The sequence below is a fragment of the Argopecten irradians genome, chromosome 13 (genome assembly GCF_041381155.1).
Source record: "Argopecten irradians isolate NY chromosome 13, Ai_NY, whole genome shotgun sequence".
Taxonomy (NCBI): Eukaryota; Metazoa; Mollusca; class Bivalvia; order Pectinida; family Pectinidae; genus Argopecten; species Argopecten irradians.
The window spans coordinates 38,035,895-38,048,491 of NC_091146.1; the positions used below are offsets into that span (position 1 = coordinate 38,035,895).

General features: G+C 40.8%; 1 protein-coding gene across 1 annotated transcript in view; it reads left to right on the forward strand.

Annotated features, from left to right (window-relative positions):
- Positions 1-1,315: 1,315 nt before the first annotated feature.
- The window catches only part of LOC138305870 (uncharacterized), an 86,795-nt gene continuing 75,513 nt past the window's right edge, over positions 1,316-12,597 (forward strand). Inside the window, exon 1 of the mRNA XM_069246132.1 lies at positions 1,316-1,369. Within this exon, the coding sequence (XP_069102233.1) occupies positions 1,316-1,369 (54 nt within the window). The remainder of the gene's footprint in view (positions 1,370-12,597) is intronic.

Consider the following 12,597-nt stretch of genomic DNA (forward strand, 5'->3'; position numbering starts at 1 on the left):
CGACATGTACTACAGTCATACTACTGGACAATTAGGTTTTATAGAAGTGGTCATCATTGACAGGGTACGACATGTACTACAGTCATACTACTGGACAATTAGGTTTTATAGAAGTGGTCATCATTGACAGGGTACGACATGTACTACAGTCATACTACTGGACAATTAGGTTTTATAGAAGTGGTCATCATTGACAGGGTACGACATGTACTACAGTCATACTACTGGACAATTAGGTTTTATAGAAGTGGTCATCATTGACAGGGTACGACATGTACTACAGTCATACTACTGGACAATTAGGTTTTATAGAAGTGGTCATCATTGACAGGGTACGACATGTACTACAGTCATACTACTGGACAATTAGGTTTTATAGAAGTGGTCATCATTGACAGGTTACGACATGTACTACAGTCATACTACTGGACAATTAGGTTTTATAGAAGTGGTCATCATTGACAGGGTACGACATGTACTACAGTCATACTACTGGACAATTAGGTTTTATAGAAGTGGTCATCATTGACAGGGTACGACATGTACTACAGTCATACTACTGGACAATTAGGCTTTATAGAAGTGGTCATCATTGACAGGGTACGACATGTACTACAGTCATACTACTGGACAATTAGGCTTTATAGAAGTGGTCATCATTGACAGGGTACGACATGTACTACGGTCATACTGCTCAACTACATCAACCCAAATGTATCAATACTCTATAATATTTATAACTCAGGCTTCAAAAGCATGCTGTTATTTCTCTGCTGATATATCCTACATGGTCAGTACTCTTAAATCGTGCTATGTTTTAGTTCTATCTTTCATGTTGTATATTGTAATTAAACTATTGCATTGAAATAATTATTTACTTAATAGAGATATATATACTCTTTGTGTCCGTGTTGAATATCTTTCCTACGTCAATGGCACATTACAGAAGTATAGGAGAAACACCTCAAACTGTAGATTAGACAAGATAATGGACAATGCGAGGCCCGAAGGGCCGAACATTGTTTATTATCTTGACTAATATACAGTTTGAGGTGTTTCTCTTACTTAAAACATGGCACTCTGATGTACAATGCTAACTATGGCTATTGTGTGTAACTAATCTACAGCTACAGGTAAGGCCTTCAACCATCTTTGGCACTGAAAATGTCAGCACAGTAATTGTTGTAATATGTCTACTCTGGTCGTGCATGCATTGTATGAATTTTTCATGAAATTCCATACCAATGCTATTACCAGAGATTTTCTTATGAGTTTGAGTTCTCTTCATTCTGAGTGGAGCAGTACAAGAGGCAACATGGCAGACAATACAGATCAGATGTACACAGGAAAAGGTGCATACACGTTTTATGTACGTTATAAAACGCATGTAAAACGCATGTTGAGGACCACGTATGTAAAACGTATGTACGAAACGTATGTAATACGTGTGTTAAACATGCGTAATACGCATGGTAAACAGACGTAAAACGTAAACGCATGTAAAACGGACGTATCAAAACATGTGTTAAACATAAGTTTGATCCTATTACAAAATCCACCTTTTTTATTTTTATGTACATTTATATATGGTCTTTGAAGTTGCACCATATAGGGCCTATTTGTCATTTTCAAAAGTAAAGTTTAATTCCATTTTATTTGTATTTTCGGTTCATGTCCAATGATTGATATTTGTTCATACATAGTATGTTATATTTACAAACGAGTGACTACATGTTGATAAATTTCATAATTTTAGGATGATTTTATTTTCCCTACATCAATTTATCCTTAACATCACTTCATCACTTACATTTTTAATAAAGCCTAATTTTTTTCTTTACTAAAATCGTGCCCAATGTTCAATTGTTTTCAAATTCTGGCTCAGTGAGTCCAGAAATCAATTTATGTTGTGTTTGCAGAAACTTCGGATGTTTACACAGAATCTCAGAATAACATTTAAATGTATTCTATGAGTACAAATCAAAGAAATTTATCTATGAATATTTTCATGTTTTTAAAATCGTGAAATTAATCTGATTCTCATGACGTAACTTACATTTGACAAGACCTGGGCCCTTTGTATTGGCAATACAAAACTTCCCATGTAAATCTTTTTTATGTAACACTGCATTTAGCGCTCCTCCGTATACCGCTATCAGTCTGTACTCCGAACGCCTCGGATGTAACTCTCGCACATTTACATCCGATAATATTGTGTACGTGTTGAACAGTTTTTTTTACATAGTTACCTTTCTTTATGTTCATCTAATTTTTAAAATACAAATAAAATCAACAATAATACAATCGGAACTCCTCAGATGTAACTGCCATTATGTTTTTACATGCGAGGAGTTGATATCAGATTGACAAGAAAGATTTCCGGAATATAAGTTTGTCCGGCCATTAGAATCTGTCATGTAATAGCACAGCGACTGCTTCTGGTTTTGAAAAAAAATACAATAACCTACCCCTAATATATAGTAGGGAAGGCTATTATCTTTCTTAAACCAGAAGCAGACGCCTATGGTAATAGCGATGTCATCGATGTAGCCTTGCACAAGTCCCCAAATGCCTCAAATGACTTAAAATATTTCAACAAGAATTCTAATGAAGATCAGAAGTAAAAATCAGTAATCTATTTTCTAGTTTACAAACTAAATTCATGTAAATACATTGTTTCCTTTACATATGCATAATGTAGCTACACGTATAATCCTTAGCTACATGTATAATGACAATTTTAAGACATATATTCATGATCTCGTAGATCAAACAACATCCTCAATACTCCAGGGGTTCCGATCATTTACGATCTCTACATAGATCGTAAGTGATCGGAACCCCTGGAGTATCGAGGATGATCAAAACGCAGTTGTAGACCACTACATTGTACTGGTCACCTGATATTGATCATATGTATTCATTAGTCTTCAAAACTGTTAAATTAAAATTTAAAAAGACGGAATCCACATTAGTTGTTTTGCTTCTGTTCACAATCAGTAGATGAACATGTAATTGTAGACCTACATGTATCATCATACGATATTGAAGCTGCATTATTCTATATATTGAAGCTGCATTATTCTATCATTTATTTATTATTTGAGGCTAGTATGAGGTTCACTATAACTTGATAGAAGACATATATAGATAACATGAAACCAAAACATAAAGGCTATTAAACATGTATTTGCATATGGGAGTATCATTTTTGAAAAAAAAAACTAATGTTTTATATGTAATTAGTAGGTTTATTTTAACAGACGTCCGTTTTACATGTGGTGGAAAACAAACGTACGTAAAACATATGTTAAACATACGTTTAACGCATGTTTTGTTTAAACGTGCGTTTTACGCATGGTGGCCAAAACGTACGTAAAACGCATGTTTTAAACATACGTTTAACGCATGTTTTTTCAAACGTATGTAAAACATGCGTTGCACTTTTTGCTGTGTATTATTGAAGTTATCTATTACATTTATGTTGAATTTGATTACATTTATTTCTTGAAATTAGTCTACAGCTACAGGTAAACTAATGTACAATGAAAGGTGTACTAATCTACAGACAGAACAAGTACTTGAACAAAAGTCTAAATAAAGTACTGGGGACAACAAAAGATGACATCATAGCCATGTTTTAAACACAGGTAAACTCTTACAGAGGTCAGTGGCATAGCGCCCGTGCATGCTTGCATGATTGAGAGCATGCAAAAAAAAAACAACTGACATTTTTGTACAGTCAGAAAAAAAACCCACAACATTTGTATACACGTAACTTAACGTTGCAGAATATAAATGACATATATATACATGTGATATGACCGTATTGTAAGCCCGAGTAACATAACTTTGTGCACATTTGAAAGACTTTAATTAGTGAAGATTGGCCATTCCGGAAATTTATTAGAATAGTCTATATATTTCCGGTTAGATGTGGTTATGTTTGAATCATGTCGAAGGCAACATTAGACTTCACCAAAATCCCCCAAGCAAATGTGGATTTTGAACAGGCAAACACTTGCCAAAATAAACAACATCGCATGAAAAGTTAGATATATCCTAAAAACAGTGGTAGATGTACTACAGTGGTAGGTGTATAACAGTGGTAGATGTACTACAGTGGTAGATGTACTACAGTGGTAGGTGTACTACAGTGGTAGGTGTACTACAGTGGTAGATGTACTACAGTGGTAGGTGTACTACAGTGGTAGATGTACTACAGTGGTAGATGTACTACAGTGGTAGATGTACTACAGTGGTAGGTGTACTACAGTGGTAGGTGTACTACAGTGGTAGATGTACTACAGTGGTAGATGTACTACAGTGGTAGGTGTACTACAGTGGTAGGTGTACTACAGTGGTAGGTGTACTACAGTGGTAGGTGTACTACAGTGGTAGGTGTACTACAGTGGTAGGTGTACTACAGTGGTAGGTGTACTACAGTGGTAGGTGTACTACAGTGGTAGATGTACTACAGTGGTAGGTGTACTACAGTGGTAGGTGTACTACAGTGGTAGGTGTACTACAGTGGTAGGTGTACTACAGTGGTAGGTGTACTACAGTGGTAGGTGTACTACAGTGGTAGATGTACTACAGTGGTAGGTGTACTACAGTGGTAGGTGTACTACAGTGGTAGGTGTACTACAGTGGTAGGTGTACTACAGTGGTAGGTGTACTACAGTGGTAGGTGTACTACAGTGGTAGTGTACTACAGTGGTAGGTGTACTACAGTGGTAGGTGTACTACAGTGGTAGTTGTACTACAGTGGTAGTGTATACAGTGGTAGGTGTACTACAGTGGTAGATGTACTACAGTGGTAGGTGTACTACAGTGGTAGGTGTACTACAGTGGTAGGTGTACTACAGTGGTAGGTGTACTACAGTGGTAGGTGTACTACAGTGGTAGGTGTACTACAGTGGTAGATGTACTACAGTGGTAGATGTACTACAGTGGTAGGTGTACTACAGTGGTAGTTGTACTACAGTGGTAGGTGTACTACAGTGGTAGGTGTACTACAGTGGTAGTTGTACTACAGTGGTAGGTGTACTACAGTGGTAGATGTACTACAGTGGTAGTTGTACTACAGTGGTAGATGTACTACAGTGGTAGGTGTACTACAGTGGTAGATGTACTACAGTGGTAGGTGTACTACAGTGGTAGGTGTACTACAGTGGTAGATGTACTACAGTGGTAGGTGTACTACAGTGGTAGATGTACTACAGTGGTAGATGTACTACAGTGGTAGGTGTACTACAGTGGTAGATGTACTACAGTGGTAGATGTACTACAGTGGTAGGTGTACTACAGTGGTAGGTGTACTACAGTGGTAGATGTACTACAGTGGTAGGTGTACTACAGTGGTAGGTGTACTACAGTGGTAGATGTACTACAGTGGTAGGTGTACTACAGTGGTAGGATGTACTACAGTGGTAGATGTACTACAGTGGTAGGTGTACTACAGTGGTAGGTGTACTACAGTGGTAGATGTACTACAGTGGTAGGTGTACTACAGTGGTAGGTGTACTACAGTGGTAGATGTACTACAGTGGTAGATGTACTACAGTGGTAGGTGTACTACAGTGGTAGATGTACTACAGTGGTAGATGTACTACAGTGGTAGATGTACTACAGTGGTAGGTGTACTACAGTGGTAGGTGTACTACAGTGGTAGATGTACTACAGTGGTAGATGTACTACAGTGGTAGGTGTACTACAGTGGTAGTGTACTACAGTGGTAGTGTACTACAGTGGTAGGTGTACTACAGTGGTAGGTGTACTACAGTGGTAGTGTACTACAGGTGTACTACAGTGGTAGGTGTACTACAGTGGTAGTGTCTACAGTGGTAGTGTACTACAGTGGTAGGTGTACTACAGTGGTAGGTGTACTACAGTGGTAGGTGTACTACAGTGGTAGGTGTACTACAGTGGTAGGTGTACTACAGTGGTAGGTGTACTACAGTGGTAGGTGTACTACAGTGGTAGGTGTACTACAGTGGTAGATGTACTACAGTGGTAGGTGTACTACAGTGGTAGGTGTACTACAGTGGTAGGTGTACTACAGTGGTAGGTGTACTACAGTGGTAGGTGTACTACAGTGGTAGGTGTACTACAGTGGTAGGTGTACTACAGTGGTAGGTGTACTACAGTGGTAGGTGTACTACAGTGGTAGATGTACTACAGTGGTAGGTGTACTACAGTGGTAGATGTACTACAGTGTGTAAGGTAGGTGTACTACAGTGGTGTAGTGTACTACAGTGGTAGGTGTACTACAGTGGTAGGTGTACTACAGTGGTAGGTGTACTACAGTGGTAGGTGTACTACAGTGGTAGGTGTACTACAGTGGTAGGTGTACTACAGTGGTAGGTGTACTACAGTGGTAGGTGTACTACAGTGGTAGGTGTACTACAGTGGTAGGTGTACTACAGTGGTAGGTGTACTACAGTGGTGTGTACTACAGTGGTAGGTGTACTACAGTGGTAGGTGTACTACAGTGGTAGGTGTACTACAGTGGTAGGTGTACTACAGTGGTAGGTGTACTACAGTGGTAGGTGTACTACAGTGGTAGGTGTACTACAGTGGTAGGTGTACTACAGTGGTAGGTGTACTACAGTGGTAGGTGTACTACAGTGGTAGGTGTACTACAGTGGTAGGTGTACTACAGTGGTAGGTGTACTACAGTGGTAGTGTACTACAGTGGTAGGTGTACTACAGTGGTAGATGTACTACAGTGGTAGGTGTACTACAGTGGTAGATGTACTACAGTGGTAGGTGTACTACAGTGGTAGGTGTACTACAGTGGTAGGTGTACTACAGTGGTAGATGTACTACAGTGGTAGGTGTACTACAGTGGTAGGTGTACTACAGTGGTAGGTGTACTACAGTGGTAGGTGTACTACAGTGGTAGGTGTACTACAGTGGTAGGTGTACTACAGTGGTAGGTGTACTACAGTGGTAGGTGTACTACAGTGGTAGGTGTACTACAGTGGTAGGTGTACTACAGTGGTAGGTGTACTACAGTGGTAGGTGTACTACAGTGGTAGGTGTACTACAGTGGTAGGTGTACTACAGTGGTAGGTGTACTACAGTGGTAGGTGTACTACAGTGGTAGGTGTACTACAGTGGTAGGTGTACTACAGTGGTAGGTGTACTACAGTGGTAGGTGTACTACAGTGGTAGATGTACTACAGTGGTAGGTGTACTACAGTGGTAGATGTACTACAGTGGTAGGTGTACTACAGTGGTAGGTGTACTACAGTGGTAGGTGTACTACAGTGGTAGGTGTACTACAGTGGTAGGTGTACTACAGTGGTAGGTGTACTACAGTGGTAGGTGTACTACAGTGGTAGGTGTACTACAGTGGTAGGTGTACTACAGTGGTAGGTGTACTACAGTGGTAGGTGTACTACAGTGGTAGATGTACTACAGTGGTAGGTGTACTACAGTGGTAGGTGTACTACAGTGGTAGATGTACTACAGTGGTAGGTGTACTACAGTGGTAGGTGTACTACAGTGGTAGGTGTACTACAGTGGTAGGTGTACTACAGTGGTAGGTGTACTACAGTGGTAGGTGTACTACAGTGGTAGGTGTACTACAGTGGTAGGTGTACTACAGTGGTAGGTGTACTACAGTGGTAGGTGTACTACAGTGGTAGGTGTACTACAGTGGTAGGTGTACTACAGTGGTAGATGTACTACAGTGGTAGGTGTACTACAGTGGTAGGTGTACTACAGTGGTAGGTGTACTACAGTGGTAGGTGTACTACAGTGGTAGATGTACTACAGTGGTAGGTGTACTACAGTGGTAGATGTACTACAGTGGTAGGTGTACTACAGTGGTAGGTGTACTACAGTGGTAGGTGTACTACAGTGGTAGGTGTACTACAGTGGTAGGTGTACTACAGTGGTAGGTGTACTACAGTGGTAGGTGTACTACAGTGGTAGGTGTACTACAGTGGTAGGTGTACTACAGTGGTAGGTGTACTTCAGTGGTAGGTGTATACCTACGAAATGTGTTCCGTGTTCACATTTGTATAGGACGAACTAAGTACGATAACTTGTGCCGAATCACAGTCATCAATCTTACGTGTTAATGTTTTATTACTGTGGGAGTACACCTATCATTTTTGGGAGACAATAATTGAAGATCTAAAATTTAATATTCACAATAATGATAAATCGTTACTTTTGATGTTATAATTTACATCACAGACACAAATCTTAATTTGCTACAAATGATGAACGACCTGAATTGATGAAAGACCGCTAATATGGACCCAGCCCTGTCCAAGATAACGTGACGCTACCTAAATTGATACAATTTTTGAAGAAAATTGTTAAAATTCTCGAACGTATGCTTGAATCCAGGTTTTTCTTTTAACTTTCCACAAAAAGATGCCTCCAGTTTTAATTTCATGATTTGTTTACTTGTCAGCAGTGCGTGTATTTATAAATAGAGAGTTTTGAAGCATGCCTGGTCCAGCCCTGTGTTTCAGCAGGTTTGAGTACTCAAAATAGTACACCTCTTAAATTTTATTCGATTAATAAATGTCATGACATGATAAGAAATGTTTGAATTCATTTAAGGAAAGTTCAAATATTTTTTAATTCATTTAAGTCACATATCTGTCAAAAATATCCCACTCAGCATTTGTTTTCTGTGTTTTAAAATATATAATAGTGTTTTTAGGGTTGTCGCACGACGTTGTTTTTCAGTTTTTTTCACAATTTCATTATTTTTTGTTTAAATAGAGATAATAAGCAACAGGAAAGAATATGACATATAAAAATTGTCATAGTTACTGTTAAGCACTTTTTGTTCCGAACAGTTATTCTCACTTAAGGTTGTAAACTGAAAATTCTATTTCATATATTTTAAAAGTGTACGAATTTCGGAAGCGTCAAGTTACCACCTACTCGGTATAGCGTTTATATAGACCCAGCCCTGTACAAGATACCACCCACTCGGTATAGCGTTTATATAGACCAGCCCTATACAAGATACCAACCCACTCGGTATAGTGTTTATATAGACCAGCCATGTACAAGATACCCACCCACTCGGTATAGTGTTTATATAGACCAGCCCTGTACAAGATACCCACCCACTCGGTATAGTGTTTATATAGACCAGCCCTGTACAAAATACCACCAACTCGGTATAGTGTTTATATAGACCAGCCCTGTACAAGATACCAACCCACTCGGTATAGTGTTTATATAGACCCAGACCTGTACAAGATACCACCCACTCGGTATAGTGTTTATATAGACCAGCCCTGTACAAGATACCCACCCACTAGGTATAGTGTTTATATAGACCAGCCCTGTACAAGATACCCACCCACTCGGTATAGTGTTTATATAGACCAGCCCTGTACAAGATACCCACCCACTCGGTAGACCAGCCCTGTACAAGATACCCACCCACTCGGTATAGTGTTTATATAGACCAGCCCTGTACAAGATACCCACCCACTCGGTATAGTGTTTATATAGACCAGCCCTGTACAAGATACCACCCACTCGGTATAGTGTTTATATAGACCAGCCCTGTACAAGATACCCACCCACTCGGTATAGTGTTTATATAGACCAGCCCTGTACAAGATACCACCCACTCGGTATAGTGTTTATATAGACCAGCCCTGTACAAGATACCCACCCACTCGGTATAGTGTTTATATAGACCAGCCCTGTACAAGATACCCATCCACTCGGTATAGTGTTTATATAGACCAGCCCTGTACAAGATACCCACCCACTCGGTATAGTGTTTATATAGACCAGCCCTGTACAAGATACCCACCCACTCGGTATAGTGTTTATATAGACCAGCCCTGTACAAGATACCCACCCACTCGGTATAGTGTTTATATAGACCCAGCCCTGTACAAGATACCCACCCACTCGGTATAGTGTTTATATAGACCAGACCTGTACAAGATACCCACCCACTCGGTATAGTGTTTATATAGACCCAGCCCCGTACAAGATACCACCCACTTGGTATAGTGTTTATATAGACCCAGCCCTGTACAAGATACCCACCCACTCGGTATAGTGTTTATATAGACCCAGACCCCCAGCCCTGTACAAGATACCCACCCACTCGGTATAGTGTTTATATAGACCAGCCCTGTACAAGATACCCACCCACTCGGTATAGTGTTTATATAGACCAGCCCTGTACAAGATACCACCCACTCGGTATAGTGTTTATATAGACCAGCCCTGTACAAGATACCCACCCACTCGGTATAGTGTTTATATAGACCAGCCCTGTACAAGATACCCACCCACTCGGTATAGTGTTTATATAGACCAGCCCTGTACAAGATACCCACCCACTCGGTATAGTGTTTATATAGACCAGACCTGTACAAGATACCACCCACTCGGTATAGTGTTTATATAGACCAGACCTGTACAAGATACCACCCACTCGGTATAGTGTTTATATAGACCAGCCCTGTACAAGATACCCACCCACTCGGTATAGTGTTTATATAGACCAGCCTGTACAAGATACCCACCCACTCGGTATAGTGTTTATATAGACCAGCCCTGTACAAGATACCCACCCACTCGGTATAGTGTTTATATAGACCAGCCCTGTACAAGATACCCACCCACTCGGTATAGTGTTTATATAGACCAGCCCTGTACAAGATACCACCCACTCGGTATAGTGTTTATATAGACCAGCCCTGTACAAGATACCAACCCACTCGGTATAGTGTTGATATAGACCAGCCCTGTACAAGATACCCACCCACTCGGTATAGTGTTTATATAGACCAGCCCTGTACAAGATACCCACCCACTCGGTATAGTGTTTATATAGACCAGCCCTGTACAAGATACCCACCCACTCGGTATAGTGTTTATATAGACCAGCCCTGTACAAGATACCCACCCACTCGGTATAGTGTTTATATAGACCAGCCCTGTACAAGATACCCACCCACTCGGTATAGTGTTTATATAGACCAGCCCTGTACAAGATACCCACCCACTCGGTATAGTGTTTATATAGACCAGCCCTGTACAAGATACCCACCCACTCGGTATAGTGTTTATATAGACCAGCCCTGTACAAGATACCCACCCACTCGGTATAGTGTTTATATAGACCAGCCCTGTACAAGATACCCACCCACTCGGTATAGTGTTTATATAGACCAGCCCTGTACAAGATACCCACCCACTCGGTATAGTGTTTATATAGACCAGCCCTGTACAAGATACCCACCCACTCGGTATAGTGTTTATATAGACCAGCCCTGTACAAGATAGACCACCCATCACCCACTCGGTATAGTGTTTATATAGACCAGCCCTGTACAAGATACCCACCCACTCGGTATAGTGTTTATATAGACCAGCCCTGTACAAGATACCCACCCACTCGGTATAGTGTTTATATAGACCAGCCCTGTACAAGATACCCACCCACTCGGTATAGTGTTTATATAGACCAGCCCTGTACAAGATACCCACCCACTCGGTATAGTGTTTATATAGACCAGCCCTGTACAAGATACCCACCCACTCGGTATAGTGTTTATATAGACCAGCCCTGTACAAGATACCCACCCACTCGGTATAGTGTTTATATAGACCAGCCCTGTACAAGATACCCACCCACTCGGTATAGTGTTTATATAGACCAGCCCTGTACAAGATACCCACCCACTCGGTATAGTGTTTATATAGACCAGCCCTGTACAAGATACCCACCCAACTCGGTATATGACCAGCCCTGTACAAGATACCCACCCACTCGGTATAGGTTTATATAGACCAGCCCTGTACAAGATACCCACCCACTCGGTATAGTGTTTATATAGACCAGCCCTGTACAAGATACCCACCCACTCGGTATAGTGTTTATATAGACCAGCCCTGTACAAGATACCACCCACCCACTCGGTATAGTGTTTATATAGACCAGCCCTGTACAAGATACCCCACCCACTCGGTATAGTGTTTATATAGACCAGCCCTGTACAAGATACCACCCCACTCGGTATAGTGTTTTATATAGACCAGCCCTGTACAAGATACCCACCCACTCGGTATAGTGTTTTATATACAAGTACCACCACTCGGTATAGTGTTGATATAGACCAGCCTGTACAAGATACCCACCCACTCGGTATAGTGTTTATATAGACAGCCCTGTACAAGATACCACCCACTCGGTATAGTGTTTATATAGACCCAGACCTGTACAAGATACCACCACTCGGTATAGTGTTTATATAGACCAGCCCTGTACAAGATACCCACCCACTCGGTATAGTGTTTATATAGACCCAGCCCTGTACAAGATACCACCCACTCGGTATAGTGTTTATATAGACCAGCCCTGTACAAGATACCACCCACTCGGTATAGGTTATTAGACCAGCCCTGTACAAATATCGGTATAGTGTTTATATAGACCAGCCCTGTACAAGATACCCACCCACTCGGTATAGTGTTTATATAGACCAGCCCTGTACAAGATACCACCCACTCGGTATAGTGTTTATATAGACCAGCCCTGTACAAGATACCCACCCACTCGGTATAGTGTTTATATAGACCAGC